We start from the raw sequence: 24,961 nt of genomic DNA on the forward strand, positions 1-24,961 counted from the left end.
ACCAACTGAGCCACCCAGGCAGCCCTGAGAAATACAAGAAGAGACTGACAAGGACATACAGAAAGACTGACAAGGACAGATAAGAAAATTAGAAATTTATTTCACCTATGAACACAGATGCAGATATTCACTATTAGCAAATACTAGCAAATCAAATATAGTCAATATTTTTTTTTGTAGTGAACTAGTAGAGTCGATCTCAGGAATGCAAGGACCACTTAATATCAGAAATTTTAATGATGTTACACATTATCATATTAAAGGAAGAAAATGGATGATCCTAATCAATCTTTACCAGTTGAATAAGTATTTGGTAAAATTCAACACTCATTCATGATGATCACTCTACTAAGAGAAAAAAGAAAGGGAAAAATTTCTGTATAAAAAATTACTCATCATCCAAATAGAGTATTTATCAAAAACATCAAAACTTGTTGTGAAACTAGAAGAATTTTCATGAAATTTAGGTACAAACAAATCTATCCATTCTCATAACTTCTAGTTTATTTTATACTAGAGGTCTTGTCCAATGCAATAAGACAAAAAAAAATCAAAGATGTAATCATAAAAGTCGTAACTAGAAAGGTATTTTATATATATGATTGCATTAGCTTCATAAACAACAAAGAGAATCCACAATCTATTAGATTTAAAAAGAAAATCAAATTCAAAATACTTGGTATTTACTCAAAGGAGTTAAAAACGTTTGTCTACACAAAAACGTTTGTCTACACAAAAATTGCACATGGATGTTAAAGAAGCTTTATTTATAATTGCTAAAATTTAGAAGAACTAAGATGTCCTTCAGTAGGTGAATGGTTAAAAAACTGGTACATCTGGACAATGAACCATTATTCAGCACTAAAAAATGAGCTATTAAGACATGAAAAGACACAGAGGAAACTTAAATACATATCATCAAGTGAAGTCAATCTGAAAAGGCTATATACTATATGATTCCAACTCTATGACATCCTGGAAAAGAAAAAACCATGGAAATATTAAAAAGATCTGTGTTCCTAGTGTTTGGGAGAGAGGGCATGATGAATAGGTAGAACATAGTGGATTTTTAGGGCAGTGGAACTACTCTATATACCAAAATGATGCATACATGTCATATATTTGTTCAAACCCAGATAATGTACACCACCAAGAGTGAACCATAATGTAAACTATGGACTTTGAGTGATAATAATTATTGTCAATGTAAGTTTATCAGTTGTAACAAATGTACCACTCCGTGGAGGATACTGATAATGGGGGAGGCTATGCATGTGTAGGAGCAGGGAGTATGTAGGAAATCTCTGAGATTACTGCTCAATTTTGCTGTAAACCTAAAACTGTTCTAAAAATTAAAGTCTCTTAAAAACAGAAGATCAAACAAATTTGCTAACTATAAAATGAATCTTAAATACATAATAATTTTTCTATTATACCAGTAATAATTAACTAGAAAACATAATAGCATCAAAGCTATAATGCATAAAACTAATAACATAATGTATTTATTCTTCATTATGGACAACTAATAATTGCTAAATCCACATGTTCAAATTAATTTCTACCTCCTCCTATCGTCTTCTTTAATCAGTAAATGAAAACACCAAAACACCATCCTTCTAGCCTAGGCCAAAAAATTTGGAGTTATCCTTGATTCCTCCCTCTTTTATATCTCATATTCAATCAGTCAGCAGCATCTGTTAGATTTGTTTTCAAAATATATCTACTTCTCATCACCTCCACTGTTAGATCCTTGGGTCCAAACCAACATATTTTCTCCTTAGTCTCTGTTTTGCCTTTGTCCTTCTATAGTCTCCTTTCCATGTAGCAGCCAAAACAATCTTTACACGTGTAAGTCAGATCATGTCAACATTCTGCTCAAAATCTTACAATAGCTTCTCATCTCATTTGGCATAAAGTCAAAGTCTTAAGGTTTATACAAGATCTTACCCATTGATATCTCTCTAAGTTTATCACTTTCTACTCCCCTCTTCACTCATTCCATTCTATATATAGTTTCCTTACTGGTCCCCTACAAAGTATGCTACCATCATTGCACTTGCAAGATGGAACATTTTTCCTCAAGAAATCTATATGACTCACTCTCTCACTTCCTTTAGGTTCTCTTCTTAAATGTCTCATTATCAGCTAGACTTTCTTTGAGTCCCTCATCTAAAATAGTAATTCTTTAATGTTCTCCCAACTCCTCATTCCTGGCATTCTCTATCTCCCTTATTATTCTTTATTTTCCTCAGTGGCACTTATTCCCAAGTAACACACCAAGTGTTTATTTTTTTTTTTCTTATTGCCTGTATATCCTCCATTAAAGAAATTCTATGAAGGCAGGTACTTTTTTTTAACCCCCATTGCTATATTTCCAGCAACTACAACAGTGTCTGTTTTGTAGTATGTATTCAAAAATAATAATGAGAAAATAATGTGTTGGTTTTTATGTCATTCATTATATATTCCCTGGTTGAAACATATAAAAAGAAATAAAACAAGTTCTAAAGACAAGTGAACTAAACCTTGAATTTTCTTCAGATAGAACATTTCATGTAAATAATGCAGTATATTTTTCTCTTCCATTTCTTAGTATTGCTGTTGATAGGGATAACATATCTGATTTAAGAGTACATACAAAAGTTTGTTTTGTATCACAAAGCTTTAGTGAATTGACTTACCATCATTAGGAATACAAAAAGGAATTTGGATTTTGTCAGATTCAAGCTATTAAACCATTTAAACAAAAACCTCATTTCACTGAAGGATGTAGGGGAAAGTATTTATTTAAACTTCCTCAAGTTTAAAATAAAAAGCAACTTTTCCTAGGAAAAGTTGACTTTATCACAAAATGAAAGTCTCATATTTTTTGAACTGTTAGTATTCCTTTCTGATCTTCAAAAATCAACAATATCCCAACCATTTTGTTTCATTCAAGAATTAGAATGCAAATAGCATAGAATGATTGACATCAGTGAGAATGGCAGAATAAAAATCTCATAAAAACTGCTCCTCCAGAAAAACAATGAGACCACTGGCAAAGATTATCAAAATAAATGTTTTCAGAACTATGGAAATTAAAAAAGAAATCTATAGCATTCTGAGGAGTGCACACTTAAGAGAAATAGCTGAATCTTAGTAAGAATGTGAGCTTTGTCTTAATTTGCCCTACTCTCATTTCTCAGCTCCACCATCACCTTGAAAACCAACAGTTCCATAAACCAGCAGGCTAGCAATCTCTGGAAGGGGCAGAATGTTTTAGAGCTCCCCAGAAGAACCATTTCAGGGAATTGTGATTAGTTGACCTGTCTGCCAGTTCTCTAAAAAACCTTTCTTAACAGTGGTTGTCTTTACTGGACCTGATTCAGAGCTGTCTCAAGCAGCCTTTTTTGTCAAAAACATTTACTATTTGTCAGAAACAGTCAACAGTCATTGTTTAATATTGCAGCTGCTGAAGGAGGCCATAACCATAACAATTGGGGTAAATAAGAAGCTAACAATAAAAGTTAAAAATTAAGGTTAAAAGCTGAAGAAGGCAATGTCTACATGGGGCTTTAAAAGCTCCGACATGTTCCTGGGAATTTAGAAGGCTATCCACGCATATGTAAGACTGTTTGCATGCTCTAGAAAGACCTTAGAAAGCCTTAATCTCTCATCTGTGGCTTACCTCAAGGGTCTGAACTAGTAGGAAGCAAAGGCTAAGGCACTGTAGACTGCTGCCTGAAATGTTAAATATGTGCCCCAACATGCACAAAGAGCTCTTCACCAAAGGCTGGAAGACTTACTGAGTACAAAAACTTAAGGATATCTTTTGATACAGAAACTTAAGGATATCTCTGTGTAAAAATTAGCTGACCATTAAGATAAATAAACAGTGATCATAGTTGACAAAGAATATAAACTATACAGGTTTAGTTCAGAAAAGTCACTAAATAAATAACAACCACCACCACCATCATAACAAACAGCAACAAAAACCCCTGTGGTGGGGACAGAATCTGATTTCCAGAGTTGCCATATTCTATTATTTAAAAGGTAAAGTTTTCAACAAAAACAATTATGAGATATTGGACTTACTAGACAAAGACTCTAAATCAGCTCCTTTAAATATGTTCAAAGAACTAAAAGAAACCATGTCTAAAGAAATTAAGGACCAATGTCTCATCAAATATAGAATACTACTAAAGAGAATTAAGGAAAATGAATCAAATAGAAATTATGGAGTTGAAAAGTATGATAAATACAATAAAGTGAAAAATTCACTAGAGGGGCTTAAAAACAGATATGAATTGGTAGAAGAATGATCAGTGAACATAAAGATAGGTCAAGTGAAATAATCCAGTTTAAGGAGCAGGAAGAAAAAAGAATGTATAAAAATGAACAGAGCCTATGCAACTCTGGGACACTACTGACCATAGCAATAAATAGATACCGAGAATTGCAGAAGAAGAGAAGAGAGAGAAAGGGACAGAAAAAAACATCTGAAGAAACAATGGGTGAAAACATCTAAAATACACTGTAAAACAATCTACACATCCAAGAAGCTCAATTAACTCCAACTAGGATAAAGAAAAAAAAAATCCACATTTAGACACACCATAATCAAACTGTCAAAAACCAAAGACAGAGAACCTTGAAAGTTGCAAGAGAACAACAACTCATAAATTGGACATCATCAACATTAAAAACTATGTGCTTCAAAGGACATTATGAAGAAAGTAGAAAGATAATGCATAGAATGGGAGATAATAAGTACAAATCATATATCTGATAAGGGGACCTGTATAGAGAATATGTAAAGAATTCTACAGGTCAACAATAACTCAATTAAAAAATGAGCAAAGGATGTGAACAGACATTTTTCCAAAGAAGATATACAAGTGGTTAATAAATACATGAAAAGATGTGCAACATGATTAGGGAAATGCTAATCAAAAGCACAATGACATATGACTTCACACTCACTAAGATGGCTATGATCAAAAACAGTGACAGGTATTGGCAGGATATGGAGAAATTGGAACCTTCATACATTGCTGAGAGTAAGGTAATATAGTGCAGGCACTTCATAGAACAGTTTTGCAGTTCTTCAAAAAGTTAAACATAGAATTAGCATATGACCCAGAAAATCTACTCCTAAGTATATATTTAAAAGAATTGAAAACAAATTCCTAATCAAATACTTACAAATGAATGTTTATAGGAGTATTATTCATAATAGTTAACAAGTAGAAATAAACAAAATGTCCATTATCAAATGAACTGATAAATAAAATGTAGTATACCTACACAATGTAATATTATTCAGCCATAAAGAGAAATGAAGTACTGACACATGGATAGGCCTTGAAAACATTATATGAAACAAAAAGCCATGTTATTGTATGATTCTATTTTTATGAAATGTTTAGAATAGGTAAATTCATAGGGATATAAAGTAGGTTAGGATTTGCAACAGGCTGAGAGAGGTGGGGAGTGAGTGACTCATAATGGATACAGAGTTTCTTTTTGGAGTGATGAAAATATTCTGGACTTAGATAGTTGTGATAGCTGCACAACTTTGTGAATATTCTAAAAGACACTGCATTTTACACTTAAAAAGGGTGAAATTTATGGTATGCAAATTATAGTTCAATTAATTAAAAAAGAATACATCCTGTGATGTCTTAAAGACTTTGGGTTCGATTTTGGTGGTACTATGTACTAGCTATATAAACTATGAATCACTGGGTTCAGTTTCATGCTCCCATTATAAAATAGGGATAATCATACTTCATTATAGGTTCTTATGAGGATTAAATGATGTATCTACATTTAAAAACTCTAGTATATTTTTAAAGAGACACCAAGTATTCAGATATGACTAATTCTCTTATACCTTTATTTTTATTTAATTTTTCCAACTCCCAACACACTGTTATCTTATTAATTTCTATACTTACTCACCTTCCCCTTCATTAAATGGTATTATAGGGGGGAAAGATGGCAGAGGAGTAGGGGACCCTATTCCAACAGGTCCCTGGAATTCAGCTGGATATCTTCCAGACCACTCTGAACACCCACGAAATCAGCCTGAGATGTAAGAGGATAGATCTGGATCTCTACAAACAGAATATCCCCAGCAGTTGGTTTCGAGGTAGGAAGCAGGGAGCCATGATTATGCGGGCAGATAGCGGAGGATAAACAGCAGGAGTAGGGAGCCCAGCCCTTGGGATCCTACACCGCTGGTGAGCGATAGACTCCCACGCTGGGAACGGGGCACAGACTCACAGACCAGTAGTGACAGGGAAAGGACGTTAGGGCAGCCCCCCGGATGGAAACCTGGTGCGGCGAGGTCGGGCGTGCGAACTGGGGGAGGCTGGCGGTTTTAGAAGCACAAAGGGCAGAGACGTGCCCCCAAGCCCTGACCTGCAAGCAACAACTGGGAGCCCTGCTGAGGGGCACACAACACTCAGGATGCTGTAGTTTATAGCAGCACAGACAGAAATGGAAATAGTGTGGCCTGGAGAGCTCACTGAAGAACAGACGGCAATCTCTCTGCTCTGAGGCAGAGGGTTGGAAATGGTCTCTTCTGCTCTGACTCTTGGAAGAGATGTGGAAAGCTGCCAGAGAAAGCCACCAGAGAACAAAAGCCCCAAAAAACTGGTTTTCAATGAGCCCATCCCCTGCCAGAGGGGCAGGGCAACTCTGCCCAAACGGGGTTCCCTGGGAAACAGTGGGGCAGGCCCCTCCCCCAGGAGATGAGCTGGGAGAACAAGAGGCCAGCAACCCTAAGGTCCCTAGAAAACAGGTGCATCTTGCTTGGGTTGTGGTCAATAATTTGGACTGTATACATTCCCTCAACAACCCCTCAACAGAATGACTAGGAGGAGGAACCCCCAAAATAGGAAAGACTCAGAGATTATGATTTATGCCACAGATTTACAAACGGATGCAGATATAACCAAGATGTCGGAGATGGAATTCAGGCTAGCAATTGTGAAGACAATAGCTAGAATGGAGAAATCGATTAATGGCAATATAGAGTCTCTAAGGGCAGAAATGAAAGCTGAATGGGCAGAACTTAAAAATGCTATCAATGAGATCCAACCTAATCTAGATAATCTAACAGCCAGAGTAAGCGAGGCAGAAGAACGAATTAGTGACCTAGAAGACAATTTAATAGATAAAAAGGGAAAAGAGGAGGCCAGGGAAAAACAACTTGGAATCCATGAAAATAGAATCAAAGAAATAAGAGACACCATGAAGCGTTCCAATGTCAGAATTATTGGAATCCCGGAAGGGGTGGAGAGAGAGAGAGAACTAGAAGATATATTTGAGCAAATATAGCTGAGAACTTCCCTAATCTGGGGAATGCAACAAACATTTGTGTCCTAGAGGCAGAGAGGACCCCTCCCAAGATCAAGGAAAACAGGCCAACACATGTAATAGTAAAATTCGCAAATCTTAGAACCAAGAAAACCATCTTAAGGGCAGTTGGGGGGAAGAGATTCCTTACGTACAGAGGGAGGAACATCAGAATTAACGTCAGACCTATCCACAGAGACCTGGCAAGCCAGAAAGGCCTGGCAGGACATATTCAGGGTACTAAACGAGAAGAACATATAGCCAAGAATACTTTATCTAGCAAGGCTGCCAAGTAGAATGAATGGAGAGATCAGAGCTTCTAAGACCGGCAGAAACTGAAAGAATATGTGACCACTAAGCCGGCCCTGCAAGAAATATTAAGGGGGGTTCTATAAAAGGAGAAAGACCCCAAGAGTGATATACAACAGAAATTTACAGGGATAATCTATAAAAAAAGGTCTTCACAGGCAACATGATGACAATTAATTCATATCTTTCAATAAACACTCTCAACGTAAATGGCCTTAATGCTCCCATAAAACAGCACAGGGCTGCAGATTGGTTAAAAAGACAGGACCCATCCATATGCTGTATACAAGAGACTCACTTTGAACCTAAAGATACATCCAGATTGAAAGTGAAGGGATGGAGATACATCTTCCATGCCAGCAGACCTCAAAAGAAAGCTGGGGTAGCAACTCTTATATCAGACGAATTAGATGTTAAACTAAAGACTGTAGTTAGAGACACAGAAGGACACTATATCATTCTTAAAGGGTCTATCCAACAAGAAGATCTAACAATTGTAAATATCTATGCCCCCAACATGGGAGCAGCTATCTGCATAAGCCAACTGTTAAGCAAAATAAAGAGCCATATTGATAACAATACATTAATTTTAGGAGACCTCAATACCCACTCTCAGCAACAGATAGATCATCTAAGCAGAAAATCAACAAAGAAACAAGAGCTTTGAATGACACACTGGACCAGATGGACCTCATAGATATAAACAGAACATTCCACCCTAAAACAATAGAATACTCATTCTTCTTGAGTGCACATGGAACTTTCTCGGAATAGACCACACACTAGGTCACAAATCAGGTCTCAACCAATACCAAAAAATTGAGATTATTCCCTGCATATTCTCAGATCACAATGCTTTAAAACTGGAACTCAATCACAAGAAAAAAATTGGCAGAAATTCAAACACGTGGAAGCTAAAGACCACTCTGCTCAAGAATGTTTGGGTCAACCAGGAAATCAAAGAAGAACTTAAACAATTCATGGAAACCAATGAGAATGAAAACACATCAGTCCAAAACCTCTGGGATACTGCAAAGGTGGTCCTAAGGGGGAAATACATAGCCATCCAACTCTCACTCCAAAAAACAGAAAAATCTCGAATTCGCCAACGCTACACCTTAAAGAACTAGAGGAAAAGAAACAAACGATGTCTAAGCCATGCATTAGAAAAGAAATAATTAAGATTAGAGCAGAGATCAATGGATTAGAAACCAGAAACACAGTAGATCAGGTCAACGAAACTAGAAGCTGGTTCTTTGAAAGAATTAATAAGATTGATAAGCCACTGGCCAGATTTTTCCATAAGAAAAGAGAAAGGACTCAAATTTATAAAATTATAAATGAAAGGGGAGAGATCACGATTAACACCAAGGAAATAGAAACAATTATTAGAAATTATTATCAACAATTATATGCCAATAAACTGAGCAATCTGGATGAAATGGATGCCTTCCTGGAAACCTATAAGCTGCCAAGACTGAAACAGGAAGAAATTGACAACCTGAAAAGGCCAATAACCAGTAACCAGATTGAAGCAGTGATCAAAACCCCCCCAAAAAACAAGAGTCCAGGGCCTGGTGGATTCCCTGAGGAATTCTACCAAACATTCAAAGAAATAATACCTATTCTACTGAAGTTGTTTCAAAAAATAGAAACAGAAGGATAGCTTCCTGATTCATTCTATGAGGAGAGCATTACCTTAATCCTCAAACCAGGCAAAGAACCCATCAAAAAGGAGAATTTCAGACTGATATCCCTGATGAATATGGATTCCAAAATCCTCAACAAAATCCTAGCTAATAGGATCCAACAATACATTAAAAGGATCATCCACCATGACCAATTGTGATTTATCCCTGGGATGCAAGGGTGGTTCAACAATCACAAATCAATCAATGTGATAGAACACATTAATAAGAGGAGAGAGAAGAACCATATGGTCCTCTCAATTGATGCAGAAAAAGCATTTGACAAAATACAGCATCCTTTCCTGATTAAAACTCTTCAGAGTATAGGTATAGAGGGGACATTCCTCAAGTTCATAAAATCCATCTATGGAAAATCCACAGTGAATATCATCCTTAATGGGGAAAAGCTGAGAGCCTTCCCCTTAAGTTCAGGAACACGTCAAAGATGCCCACTCCCACCGCTATCGTTCAACATGGTACTAGAAGTCCTAGCAACAGCAATCAGACAACAAAAAGAAATAAAAGTTATTCAAACTGGCAAAAAAGAAGTCAAACTCTCTCTCTTCACAAATGACATGATACTTTATGTGGAAAATCCAAAGGACCCCACCCCCAAATTACTAGAACTCATACAGCAATTCAGTAATGTGGCAGGATACAAAATCAATTCACAGAAATCAGTTGCTTTCTTATACACTAACAACGCAACTGTACAAAGAGAAATTAGAGAAACGATTCCATTTTAGCACCAGAAACCATACGATACCTCGGAATAAACCTAACCAAAGAGGTAAAGGATCTATACTCTAGGAACTATAGAACACTCATGAAAGAAATTGTAGAAGACACAAAAAGATGGAAAAACATTCCATGCTTATGGATCGGAAGAATAAACATTGTTAAAATGTCTATGCTGCCCAGAGCAATCTATACCTTCAACGCCATCCTGATCAAAATTCCAATGACATTTTCAAAGTGCTGGAACAAACAATCCTAAAATTTGTATGGAATTAGAAAAGACCCCGAATTGCCAAGGAAATGTTAACAAAGAAAAACAAAGCTAGGGGCATCACATTGCCTAATTTCAAGCTATATTACAAAGCAGTGATCACCAAGACAGCATGGTACTGGCACAAAAATAGACATATAGACCAATGGAACAGAACAGAGAGCCCAGATATGGACCCTCAATGCTATGGTCAAATAATCTTCAACAAAGCAGGAAAAAAAATGCAATGGAAAAAAGACAGTCTCTTCAATAAATGGTGCTGGGAAAATTGGACAGGTAACACCATACACAAAGATAAACTCAAAATGGATGAAAGACCTAATGTGAGACAGGAATCCATCAAAATCGTAGAGGAGAACATAGGCAATAACCGCTTCAACATCGGGCACAGCAACTTCTTTCAAGACACATCTCCAAAAGCAAGGGAAACAAAAGTGAAAATAAACTTTTGGGACTTCATCAAGATAAAAAGCTTCTGCACAGCAAAGGAAACAGTCAACAAAACAAAGAGGCAACCCACAGAATGGGAGAAGATATTTGCAGATGACACTACAAAGTGCTGATTTCCAAGATCTATAAAGATCTTCTCAAACTCAACACCAGAAAAAAAATAATCAAGTCAAAAAATGGGCAGAAGACATGAACAGACACTTCTTCAAAGAAGACATACAAATGGCTGACACATGAAAAAATGTTCATCATCATTAGCCATCGGTGAAATTCAAATCAAAACCACATTGAGATACCACCTTATGCCCGTTAAAATGGCAAAAATGGACAAGGCAAGAAACAACAAATGTTGGAGAGGTTGTGGAGAAAGGGGAACCCTCTTACACTGTTGGTGGGAATGCAAGTTGGTACAGCCACTTTGGAAAACAGTGTGGAGGTGCCTCAAAAAATTAAAAACAGAGCTACCCTATGACCCGGCAATTGCACTACGAGGCATTTACCCGAAATACACAGATGTAGTGAAAAGAAAGGCCACATGCACCCCAATGTTCATTAGCAGCAATGTCCACAATAGCCAAATTCTGGAAAGAGCTGAGATGCCCTTCTACAGATGAATGGATAAAGAAGATGTGGTGCATATATACAATGGAATATTACTCAGCCATCAGAAAGGATGAATACCCAACTTTTACATCAACATGGATGGAACTGGAGGAGATGATGCTAAGTGAAAGAAGTCAAGCAGAGAAAGTCAATTATCATATGGTTTCACTTATTTGTGGAACATAAGGAATAGCATGGAGGACATTAGGAGAAGGAAGGGAAAAATGAAGAGGGGGAAATTGGAGGGGGGAGATGTGCCAGGAGAGACTATGAACTCCAAGAAAGAAACTGAGGGTTTTAGAGGGGGAGATGGGGGATGGGTTAGCCTGGTGATGGGTATTAAGGAGGACACGTAGTGCACGGAGCACTGGGTGTTACACAAAAACAATGAATCATGGAACACTACATCAAAAACTAATGATGTATAGTATGGTGACAAATATGACATAATAAAATAAAATAAAATTTAAAAAAAGATGTGGTAATATTGGAATGTTTGAAATATATGAATTATTATAGCTGAAAGATTAGTTGAGTCATATTTAATAAAGCCAACTATCTAGAAAGAATAAATAATGTTAAAAAACCTGACGGGCATAGCTTTTCAAAATGCATTTTTTTTTTTTTTTTGGTCAAGCAGCACTCAGTAAATATACATACTTATTCTTATATATTAAGAACTTTGAGAGAGAAGAGTCCAAGATGACAGAGGAATAGGAGACCTTAGTTTTTTCTGGCCCCACGAATTCAGCTAGATAGCTATCAAATCATTTTGAACACCTGCAAACTCAACTGGAGATCTAAGAAAAGAATTGCTGCAATTCTACAAATACCAAAGCAACCACTTTCTGCAAGGTAGGAGGTGCAGAGAAGTGAATCTGAGGCGATATATGGGAAGATAAATGGTAGGAGAGAGCATCTGTAAGCTGGTTCTCACTGGAAAGTGATACAGTGATATAGCACTGGAGCATAAAATCAGAACTTTTAGAAGTCTACTCCAGTGAGGGACATCCCTGTGCCTGAAAGGCTCTTAGCTGGCCAAGCAGGGTGGAATGAATCTTAGGTGGGAGAGTGTAGTCTCAGGATCTCCAGGGTCACAGAAATAATGGGGGTGCCTGATTGCAGCAGATTTCCCAGGCACTGGAGTGGGGAAGCTGGCTCCAATCAGCAAGGCTAGGAGTGGGCTTTCAGCTTGGTGTTGCCAGAAACCACAAACCGTGGCCTGGTCAGGCAACCACTCTCCCAGCAGGGGCCCAACAAATAGCAGAACCATGGGGAGACCCCCTGCACTCCCCCAGGAGGAGCAGCGTGTGTGTGTGCCACAGGAGTCTGCAGGGTTTGGAGACACGAAGTGGGGTTGTGTGCCTGAGATAGAAATGCTTGGTCACAGGCTGGGTGAGCACAGAGTATGGATGGAAACCAGGGAGACAGGAGTGACTGACTGCTTTTCCCTGAGGGCTCACTGAGGAGTGGGGAGCATGAGCTTTTGGCTCTGGGGGTGGAGACTGGGTGGCAGCCATCTTCTTTCTCATACTATAAAGCGGTGTGGAAAGCCTTCAGGGAATAAAAGCCATATAGAGCAATCTGGAGCTGCTTACTTAGCCTGGCCCCTTGGCAAGGGCAGTACAATTCTGCCCCGAGGCAAAGACGCAAGAGAATCAGCACAGCAGCCCCCCGCCCCAGAAGATTAGCAAGAACATCCCGCTGTTTACTGATCACAGAGAACTGCAAAACTCCAGAGTTAGGGGAAAAGAGTATATAGAATTCATATTTTTTTTTCTCATGATTCTTTAGTCTTTCAATTTTAATTTTTTCTCATTCCTTTTCAACCAATTTCTTATTTTATCAACTTTTTTTAAGTCTTAATTTTCATTTTGACAGTTACATTCTACCTTTAATTGTATTTAATTTTCTTTTTGTATATATATATATATATATATATATATATATATATATAAGTTTTTCTTTACAATTTTGGGATGCAGTTTCTTCTAAGAGACCAAAATATACAAAGAATCTAAGGTATTGCTCTATTCTGTTCACCTGTTTATATATATTTTTTGTCGTATAATTTTCATTTTTACAGTTACATTCTATATTTCATTTTATTTAATTTTATTTTTGTACATATAAGTTTTTCTTTCTTTACAATTTTGGGATCTAATTTTCTAACAACAGACCAAAATACACTCAGGATTCAGTGTATTGCTCTGTTCTGTTCACCTGTGTGATTATATTCTCTCTCTCTTTTCTTTCATTTTTATTTTTTTCAGATTTGGGTCTCTTCTGATTTGTTTAGAGTATATTTCTCTGGGGTCATTGTTGCCATTTTAGTATTTTGTTCCCTTGTTCATCTATTCGTCTCTGGACAGAATGACAAGATGGAAAAACTCACCTCAAAAAAGAGAACAAGAGGCAATACTGATTGTCAGAGATCTAATCAGTATGGATATAAGTAAGATGTCAGAACTAGAGTTCAGAATAATCATTATAAAGATACAAGCTGGGCTTGAAAAAGCATAAAAAACACTAGAGAATCCCTTTCTGGAGAAGTAAAAGAACTAAAATCTAATGAAGTAAAATCACAAAGGCTATTAATGAGATGCAATAAAAAATGGAGGCTCTAACTGCTAAGATAAATGAGTCAGAAGAGAGAATTAGTGATATAGAAGACAAAATGATGAGAAAAAGAAACTGAGAAAAAGAGAGATAAACAACTACTGGGGAGAATTTGAAACATAAGTGATACCATAAAACAAAACAAGATTAGAATAATAAGGATCCCAGAAAAAGAGGAAAGAGAGAAAGAGAGAGAGAGAGAGAGAGAGAGAGAAGCAGAAGGTATACTGGAGCAAATTGTAACTGAGAACTTCCCTAAGCTGGAGAAGGAAACAAGCATTCAAGTCCAGGAGGCACAGAGAACCCCCCTCAAAATCAATAAAAATAGGCCAACACCTTGACATATAATAGTGAAGCTTGCAAATCTCAGAGACAAAGAGAAAATCCGGAGGGCAACTCGGGACAAGAGGTCCATAACACATAAGGGTAGAAACATCAGACTGGCAGAAGTCCTATCCACAGAGACCTGGCAAGCCAGAAAAGGCTGGCATGAATATTCAGGGTGCTAACGGAGAAAAATATGCAGCCAAGAATACTTTATCCAGTAAGGCTGCCATTCAAAATAGAAGGAGAGATAAAAAGCATCCAGACAGAAACTAAAAGAATTTGTGATCACTAAACCAGCCTTGCAAGAAATATTAAAGGGGATCCTTTAAGCAAAGAGAGAGCCCAAAAGTAACACAGACAAGAAAGGAACAGAGACAATATAAAGGAACAGTGACTTTACAGGTAATACAATGGCACTAATTCATATCTTTCAATAGTTACTCTGAATATAAATGGGTTAAATGTTCCAATCAAAAGACACAGGGTATCAGATTGGATAAAAAAGCAAGACCCATCAATATGCTGTCTGCAAGAGACTCATTTTAGACCCAAAGACATATCCAGATAGAAAGTCAGGGGTGGAAAATCGTATCATGGTAATGAACATCAAAAGAAAGCTGGGGTAGCAAGCCTTACCTCAGACAAATTAGATTTTAAACGAAAGACTGTAATAAGAGATGAGGAAGGACACCATATCATAATTAAAGGGTCTTTCCAACAAGAAGATCTAACAATTGTAAATATGTATGCCCCTAAGATGGGAGCAGCCAATTAGATAAACCAATTAATAGCAAAATTAAAGAAACACATTGATAATAATACAATAATAGTAGGGGACTTTAACACTCCACTCACTGCATTGGACAGATCATCTAAGCAGAAGATCAACAAGGAAATAAGGGCTTTGAATGACACACTGGACCAGAAGGACTTCACAGATGTATTCAGAGCATTCATCCTAAAGCAAAAGAATACACATTCTTCTAGAGTGCACAAGGAACATTCTCCAGAATAAATCACATACTAAGTCACAAATCAGGTCTCAACCGGTACCAAAAGATTGGGATCATTCCTTGCATATTTTCAGACTATAATGCTTTGAAACTTGAACTCATTCAAAAGAGGAAATTTGGAAAGACCTCAAATACATGGAGGTTAAAGAGCATCCTACTAAAGAATGAATGGGTCAACCAGGAAATTAAAGAATTTTAAAAAATTCGTGGAAAGAAATGAAAATGAAAACACAACTGTTCAACATCTTTGGGGTGCAGCAAAGGCAGTCCTAAGAGGTAAGTATATAGCAATACAAGCTTTTCTCAAGAAACAAGAAAGATCTCAAATATACAGCTTAACCTTACAACTAAAGGAGCTGGAGAAAGAACAGCAAAGAAAGCCGAAACCCAGCAGGAGAAGAGAAATAATAAAGATCAGAGCAGAAATCAATGAAATAGAAACCAAAAGAGCACTAAAATAGATCAACGAAAATAGGACTTGGTTCTTTGATGAAAGAATTAATAAGTTTGATAAACCCTTGGCCAGACTTATCGAAAAGAAAAGAAAAAGGACCCAAATAAATAAAATTATGGATGAAAGAGGAGAGATCACAACCAACAGTGAAGAAATACAATTATAATAACATATTATGAGCAAATATATGCCAGCAAATTAGAAAATCTGGAAGAAATGGATGCATTCCTAGTGATGTATAAACTACCAGAAGTGAAACACAAAGAAACAGAAAACCTGAACAGACCCATAACCAATAAGGAAATTGAAGCAGTATTCAAAAATCTCCTAACAAGAGTCCAGGGCCTGATGGCTTCCCAGGGGAATTACCTATTCTTCTGAAGCTGTTTCAAAAAATAGAAATGGAAGGAAAACTTCCTAACTCTTTCTATGAGGCCAGCATTACCTTGATCCCAAAACCAGACAAAGACACCACCCAAAAGGAGAATTACAAACCAATATCCCTGATTAATATGAATGCTAAAAATCTCACCAAGGTACTAACCAATAGGATACAACATTAAATTAAAAGGATTATTCACCAAGACCAAGTGGGATTTATTCCTGGGCTGCAAGGGTGGTTCAACATCTACAAATCAATTTTTCATTAATATAAGAAAAGACAAGAACTATATGATCCTCTCAATAGATGTAGAAAAAGCATTTGTCAAAGTACAGCATCCTTTCTCGATTAAACCTCTTCACAATATAGGGATAGAGGGAACATACCTCAATTATCATAAAAGCCATATATGAAAAGCTCATAGGAATATCATTCTCAATGGGGAAAAACTGACATCTTTTCCCCTAAGGTCAGGAACATGGCAGAGATGTCCATTATCATCCACAGCTGTTCAAGAGAGTATTAGAAGCCTAGTCTCAGCAATCAGACAAGAAGAAATAAAAGGCATTTGAGTCAGCAAAGAAGTCAAACTCTCACTCTTTGTAGATGACATGATACTCTATGTGGAAAACTCGAAAGACTCTACCCCAAAATTGCTAGAACTCATACAGGAATTCAGTAAAGTGGCAGGATATAAAATCAATGCACAGAAATCCATTGGATGTCTATACAGTAACAATGAGACAGAAGACAGAGAAATTAAGGAGTTGATCCCATTTACAATTGCACCAAAACCCATAAGATACCTAGGAATAAACCCAACTAAAGAGGCAAAGGATCTGTACTCAGAAAACTATAGAACACTCATGAAAGAAACTGAGGAAGACATAAAGAAATGGAAAAATGTTCCATGCTCATGGACTGGAAGAACAAATGTTGTTAAAATGGCTATGCTACCTAGAGCAATCTATATATTCAATGCATACAATCTATACATTCAATCCCTGTCAAAACACCATCAACATTTTTCACAGAGCTAGAACAAACAATCCTAAAATTTGTATGGAACCAGAAAAGACCCCGAATGGCCAAAGAAATCTTGAAAAAGAAAAACCAAAGCTGTTGGCATCATAATTCTGGACTTCAAGCTCTATTACAAAGCTGTAATCATCAAGACGGTATGCTACTGGCACAAAAACAGACACATAGATCAAGGAAACAGAATAAGGAACCCAGAAATGGACCCTCAATTCTATGGTCAACTAATCTTCGACAAAGCAGGAAAGAATGTCCAATGGAAAAAAGTCTCTTCAACAAATGGTGTTGGGGAAATTGGACAGCCACATGCAGAAGAATGAAACTGGACCATCTCCTTACACCACACAGAAAAATAAACTCAAAATGGATGAAAGACCTACATGTGAGACAGGAATTTATCAAAATCCTAGAGGAGAACACAGGCAGCAACCTCCTCGACCTTGCCTGTGGCAACTTCTTGCTAGACATGTTTCCAAAGGCAAGGGCAACAAAGGCAAAAATGAACTATTGGGACTTCATCAAGATAAAAAGCTTTTGCACAGCAAAGGAAAGAGTCAATAAAACCAAAAGACAACCGACAGAATGGGAGAAGATATTTGCAAATGACGTATCAGATATATAGCTAGTATCCAAGATCTATAAAGAACTCATCAAATTCAACACTGAAAGAACAAATAATCCAGTCAAGAAATGGGCAGAAGACATGAACAGACATTTCTCCAAAGAAGACATACAAATGGTCAACAGACACATGAAAAAAATGCTCAACATTAGTCTGCATCAGGGAAATACGAATCAAAACCACAATGAGATACCACCTCACACCAGTCAGAATGGCTAAAATCAACAAGTCAGGAAATGACAGATGTTGGCAAGCATGCAGAGAAAGGGGAACCCTCTCACACTGTAGGTGGGAATGTAAGCTGGTGTAGCCACTCTGGAAAACAGTATGGAGGTTCCTCAAAAGTTGAAAATAGAGCTACCCTATGACCCAGCAATTGTAGTTCTGGGTATTTACCCCAAAGATACAAATGTGGTGATCCGAAGGTGCACCTGTATGCCTAGCAGCATAATGCTATAGCATTATGCTGCTAGGTGCACCTAATGCCATAGCAGCAAATTCCATAATAGCCAAACTATGGAAAGAGCCCAGATGTCCATTGACAGATGAATGGATAAAGAAGATGGGGTATATATATAGAATGGAATACTACTCAGCTATCAAAAAAATGAAATCCTGCCATTTGCAATGACATGAATGGAACTAGAAGGCTAAGCGAAATAAGTAAATCAGAGAAAGACAATTATCATATGATCTCACTCATACGTGGAATTTAAGAAACAAAACAGGATCATAGGGGAAGGGAGGGAAAAATAAAACAAGACATAATCAGGGAGGGGGACAAACCAGAAGAGACTCTTAATCATAGAAAACAAACTGAGGGTTGCTGGAGGGAAGGGGGGTGGGAAGTTGGGGTAACTGGGTGATGGGCATTAAGGAGGGCAGGTGATGTAATGAGTACTGGGTGTTATATGAAACTGATGAATCACTGAACTCTACCTCTGAAACTAATAATACACTATGTTAATTAATTGAATTTAAAAAATGGAAAGAAAAAATGATAAAATAAATAAATGGTAAAAAAAGATGTCTTTATTTATTTGAGATGGAGAGAGAGAGAACAAGTACAGAGGCAGGCAGAGGGGCAGAGGGAGAAGCAGACTCCACCCATCCCCTCAGCAGGGAACCTAATGTGGGTCTTAATCCCAGGATCCTGGGATCATGACCTGAGCCTAAGGGAGACACTTAACCCACTGAGCCACTGAGGCACCTTTGTCTTTCTCTATTTTTGTAATTCTTCCTTTGCTTCTGTAATTCTTTCAGCATATGACAAGTTGAGATACTACGATTACATAGACAAAATGTGAAGCTTGCTACCTGAAGAAATATATCAAACAATCTTCTTAACTGTAAAACTAAATAGACATAAAGGTTTTCTAAAGTTGCATAAATACAATCATATATTAGAATATAGTTATGTTAAAAGGACATAAGTGATAACATTATTATGAGCAATAATTATGCTACAGTACATTTTTAACATGTCTTCCTTCAGAGTTTGTAAATTAAATCTGCAGATACATACCAAATCTGTTTTTGGAGGATCTGGACACTCAGTGGAGAAAAAAGGTGTTGAACTTCTGACTCCACTGCTATCAGGAGTTGGCTTTGGAGGTTGAGCATGCTGTCTGTAAGTAGCACTTTTAGGAGTCCAACAAAACAGGTTGATTGATTCTCGCACACAGCGTTCAATGTCAATTTCTAGATAGGAATTTTTTTTAAAAAAGCAAACATTTAGAATTTGAATTGCTATGTTCATGTAAAAAACACAATCTTTCCTAAATGCATATGTCCAATATGACTAAGATGATAACCAATTACAAAAGATGTCAGTGAAAATATAATGTGCATTTTAATCAGCATATATATGACTACAATGGTGGGAGTATTTTATATTATTATATACCTATATATAGACATACATTTACAAATGTGAATATATACATATATTTTTTGTATACTTTATTTGGTATTACTTACACATATACACACATATGTATATATACATACATATATACATATACACAGTAGATATGTTTGGATATTTCAATATATCATTATTTAAACATCATGGAATATAACACATCTTATTTAAGAATCGGCCTCATTTGCTCTGATAATATGGTCAATTTTTCAAAGTAAAATAGAAGTTGGGGAGGGGAAGGCTAGAATTTGGGAGTGGACAGGCAAAAGATTCACTCCACCATGACTTCTAGTAAAGTATACTAAAAGTTTTATTTTTACCTATCAAAGGAGATATAAAATAAATAGGGCAAATTTTATTAAAATATCAGTTCTCAATTTTTAAAATAATTTCCTGAATTAAGTGAAGAAGGCTGTAAGTGAAGTTTCACATATAGAAAAATTGCATGCACTTGGTTAAAATGGTAAAAAGAAAGGGTCCATTTATTTGAGCAATGGTAAATATAGTGAAATGTATTTTTTAAAAAGCTCTATAACACTATTAACTTGATACTCCACAAAGAAGGAACCCAGACACCAATAAGAAGAAAAATTAAAGTTCAAGATAGGTTCTCTAATCCATTTAAGAAGGAAGAGACATGCTCAATTCATTTTAGAAAAATTCCAATTAATATGGTTAAGATAAAAATTTGAAGCTAAAGAGAGAAAACCCTGTCATTTAAAACAAAGTTGATTCATTTAACACTGTTAATCTCCAAAGGAAGAATTTCAGACCATAGGTTTTGCATCTGCAGGGCTCAAATCAGTCTGACACATTTGTCACCCAGTAAAAGCTTGAAGTCAAGTCAATGATACAGATCAGATCAGTCATTAAATCACTAGCAATGGAAAAGTCTGTTGTATCTGCTTCCAAAACATCCTACCAATACCATAAAAGGTTTTCAGTGAATCTTGAGAATTTACTGGCATCTACCCCAGTTCCACCCTGATTATTAGTACTGGCAGATATCCCATTCTCCATTCACTTGACCTATGTCACCTCTCCATCTCAAAATCCTTCCGAAGTCCTTTGTCATAACTAAAATATTATGCAAAAAGTACTTTGTAAATTGTACATCAAAATATGCAATTATTCTTATAAAGTAATCTCTTATCCTAGGGCACTACTGTTTTTTTCTTTTGCATTATAATTTTGATTAATGCATTGTGAATAAAGCATGTAGTACCCTGGATTATGGTTTCTTAGGTTTGACTACAAGCTCCATAAAGAACTTTGTGACCCTGAAAAAAACTTCTCTAAATCCTGACTTCTTTATCCTCATCCATTACTATCATATCTCTCAGAAAGAATGAACTAGTTCCAAAATAATAAAACACATCTCAGATTTCATTTGGGCCAGAATAGGTGGAAAAAACATCTCTCCTGAAGACTTCTGTTCCTTTGCTCTAATGGCTTTGAACTGCTCACAAGATCTAGTGAACAACTGTGATCCTGGCACTTCTCTTTATTATCATCTAATACCCTTCGGCTCTCCCCTATATTTGATCCCTAATTTGAGAGACAAGACATTATTTACTATTTTTTTATTTACTCCATCATTTTGGGGGAATGCATTTTCTAGCAGCTTCTATGAAAGGGTGCACAGAAGGCAAATTATTTTGAAATCTTCCATGTCTTTTAATATATTTATTTTGCCCTTGACTGATAGAGTAGGCATAGCAATTCATCTAGGGATGAATTTTTTCCCTTCAGAGTTAGGCAAAATAGTGCTCCATTGTCTTCTGAGAAGTCTGATATGGTTCTGAATTGAAATCATTTGCATGTGATTTTCCCATTTTCTGTAAACTTTTAGGATCCCTGGTGTTCTGAAATATCATAAGGATATATGTAAATATGTTACTTCATTATGCTAGGTATTTGGTGGTCCTTTTGTATTCGTTCACCTAAAAGAGAAAGTTCTTGTTTGACGTCTGTGGTAATTTCTTTCTTTTTTCCTCTTCTCTATTATTTTAAAAAGATCTTGAACATCCTGAATTTGTTTTCTAATAATTTTGCCTTTTCTTCTTACTTTTCATCTGTATTTTTGTTTTACTCTCTGAGACTTTTCCTAAACTTTATCATCTAACTCTTTTATTAGAAAGCTCACTGCATTTCCACATCATTTTTAATTTCCAGTAAATCTTTTTTGTTCTTTGTTACTTAAAAAAAATCTGATTTGTCATAATTGCAATACCTTCTCATAATTATCTTTCTGAGGATATTCCTTTATTCAGTTTGTGTTGGTCTGTGTGTTTTAGTTGGAGATTTTCGACCTATGGTTTGTCGATCTATGACTCTACCTATTTAAAAGAACAGCATTAAAAATCAGATTGGAAGTTTTGTATATGTGGGTAGGTGTTGGTGACTGGTAGATTCACTACTGGGTAGCTTGGAGACACGGTCATTTGTTAGAAGGCCCCTAAGTAAGGTATTTCTCCTCCTGGAGACATTCTACTTCTCCAGAGAATAATTCTCTAATCCATCTAAACTAATCTTTGCCAGCATTGCCCATGAAGAGTTCTGGGGATTCTAACTACATACATCCCCTCACTTCTGCTCTCTGCTATGCTGTTGACTCTGAATATCAAGATACTTTGATTCTATTATTCCGAAGAATACCCCTCCAAATTTACTGTTCTCATGGTCATTTTTTCTTGTAAAACTTGCAAAATGAAGATATTTGAGCCACAAACAGTGAAGACTTCTGTCTTTATACCATTTTTCCCTCTATTACACTTCATCTTGTGTTAGGCAACATTATAGTGTCTGGGGACACTTTGAGATATAACTAAGAATAAACTAAACTAGGAATAATTAGTTTGGTTTAATGGGATATATTTTTATGATTTGAAGTCACTTCAGGATATTGATAAAAAATTTTCTCCTTGATGAAACTCTAGCCAGGTTCCTTTAAGCCCTTTCTTGACTATGCCTCAACTTTGGCTTATAAACACTTGAAGAAAATGCCAGGATAGTCTTTAACAGTTCAAGGCCACATCCCTAGGATGACTGTGGCACCCACCCCCTCAGCCCTTTAAGTACCTGCTTGAGAAAAGTCAGGGCTGCCAATATAATTTACTGTTTGTTCCACGCAACATTAGAAGATAGGGTCTCTGTCTCCCAGCCTCTGTGGGAAGGTAGAAACCTAACTTCAGTAAGTGCCAGTTAGCAAACCTAGATGAGTTTCACATGGACCAATGCCCTCCTTCACACTTTTTGTAATTTTTCACTTCCCTGAATCTTTTGAGCACCTCCTCACCCCCAGTCCCCACCTATTCCCTCATTCTCCCATTAAAATGCCCAGTTACCTCTGTACAAATTGTTCATGCTGGATTCTTCTTTATTGTAACAGTATATTACTGATTAAAACCTGTCCTTACCACTTTAACTAGTATCTGGCTTTGTTTGACAGTATAGTAAAGTTACTGCTCTAGAAGTGACTTCCTGAAATACTCCCATCACCCACTATACCGGTGCAGAGGTTGTAATGCAATACGATGTGTCCCAGCACCATAAGTTTACGGTTAGGAGAAACAGTTGAAATATACATAGCCAAAAATCAGACTTAAAAGTTCTTCCAAACTTTAAACACGTAAAGTGTTGTAAGCAGAGAATCTGGTTCTCACTGATGCCTGATCAAAAGAGAAATACTCTAGGAATACTTGTAGGAATATAATTGATAATGTTACATACACAGTTATAAGTGCATCATTAACTTAAATCTGCAAATTGCAAATTGAACAGATAGTATAGCATTCCCATATTTCTCTACTACTCTGCTCATAATTTACCCTGTTTTTCACATCTTGCCTTAATGTGTCATATTTGATACAAGTGCTGAATCAGCATTGATACATTATTAACTAAGGTCCATTAACTAAGCTTACATTAAGATTCGCTCTGTTTTGAGCAATTCTGTGGGTTTTGACAAGTGCGTAATGTCATGTACTTACCACTGTAGTATTATACAGAGCAATTTTACCACCCAAAAAATCTGCTGTGCTGCAACTATACAATCCTTCTCCCCAATCTCCCCACGCCACTATCCTGTGGCAATCAGTGATTTTTTTTTTTTTTTTTTTTTACTGTCGATAGGCTTGCCTTTTCTAGAATGTCATATAGTTGGAATCATAGAGTATGTAGGCTTTTCAGACTTTTTCCTCCATGTCTGCCTATGGCTTGATAGCCCATTACTTTTCATCACTAAAAAAACATTCCAAGTTTTGGGATTTTGAAAGGTAGTAAAGAATATTTTTTAAAAGGCAATCTCTTTCTAAATGGAAATCTACCAAGTGCAAAATAGAAATGTAACCTATATTTCAACTGGGTTTAAAACAAGAAAGCAGACTGAGATCTAAGACGAATGCTTTTTAAAATTTCAGGTGAAGTGCCAAAACTTTTCATGCATTTTATAGATCTGGAGGCTTATAATATCTCTGAGTTCCTTCCATGTGCTGAAATAATATTATTTATACCTCATAATGCTCCCAAGAATTAAGTAATATTATCCATATTTTATGATTGAGAAAAAAGAGGCAGAAAAATGAGTTTGGCCAGAGCTATATGACTTGTTAGTAATTGAATTGAAATTTAAACCCAGATCATGCTGCCTCCCAGGTTAATGCTCTTTCCAGTGTGCCATTATTATACCACTTTCTAAGTAAATACCTTAAATGCCACTAGACCAAGAGAACAAGGCTTCAAGCCCACCATGCTAATCTCCTAAATTCATTCCCACCCCTTTTAAACCAGAGCCTTTAAAGTTTGAAACTCTTCCAATTAAGAATGGTAGGTTGTACACATATGTCTATTCCTACTCCCTTCTGAAACATCATTAAAGGGAAACAGTAAGGGAATAAAAAAAGTATAATTCTAAGAACAAAGAGAATGTAAGAAGAACATGAGTAGACAAGAAAACAAAAATTGAGAAGATAGAACACAATTACATCAAAAGTAACTCACTTCATAAAAAGCAAGGACAACTGAAACCTTTCTATAAAGGAGAATACTAGCAAGAAGCAAGCTAATTCTTGATGCAGAGCACCAGAAAGTCTCAGGAATTGAAAGTGAATGAAAATGAGGCAGAAAAAAAACAGAGAAGAATGAGTTCTATGTATGCATAAAGAGTAGTTTC

The 24,961-nt window shown here is 36.4% G+C and overlaps 1 protein-coding gene across 3 annotated transcripts in view; it reads right to left on the bottom strand.

The window, feature by feature from the left end:
• The window catches only part of TBCK (TBC1 domain containing kinase), a 237,560-nt gene that overhangs the window by 73,185 nt on the left and 139,414 nt on the right, over window positions 1–24,961 (bottom strand). For all 3 annotated transcript variants that reach the window (XR_003520644.2, XM_027598076.2, XM_027598077.2), the window contains exon 23: window positions 19,390–19,565. Coding sequence is in view for 2 of the 3 variants with exons in the window: in XM_027598076.2 (XP_027453877.1) it covers window positions 19,390–19,565 (176 nt within the window). In the remaining variant the exon portion in view is untranslated. The remainder of the gene's footprint in view (window positions 1–19,389; window positions 19,566–24,961) is intronic.

This window comes from Zalophus californianus, chromosome 2 (assembly GCF_009762305.2).
Source record: "Zalophus californianus isolate mZalCal1 chromosome 2, mZalCal1.pri.v2, whole genome shotgun sequence".
NCBI classification, from domain to species: Eukaryota; Metazoa; Chordata; class Mammalia; order Carnivora; family Otariidae; genus Zalophus; species Zalophus californianus.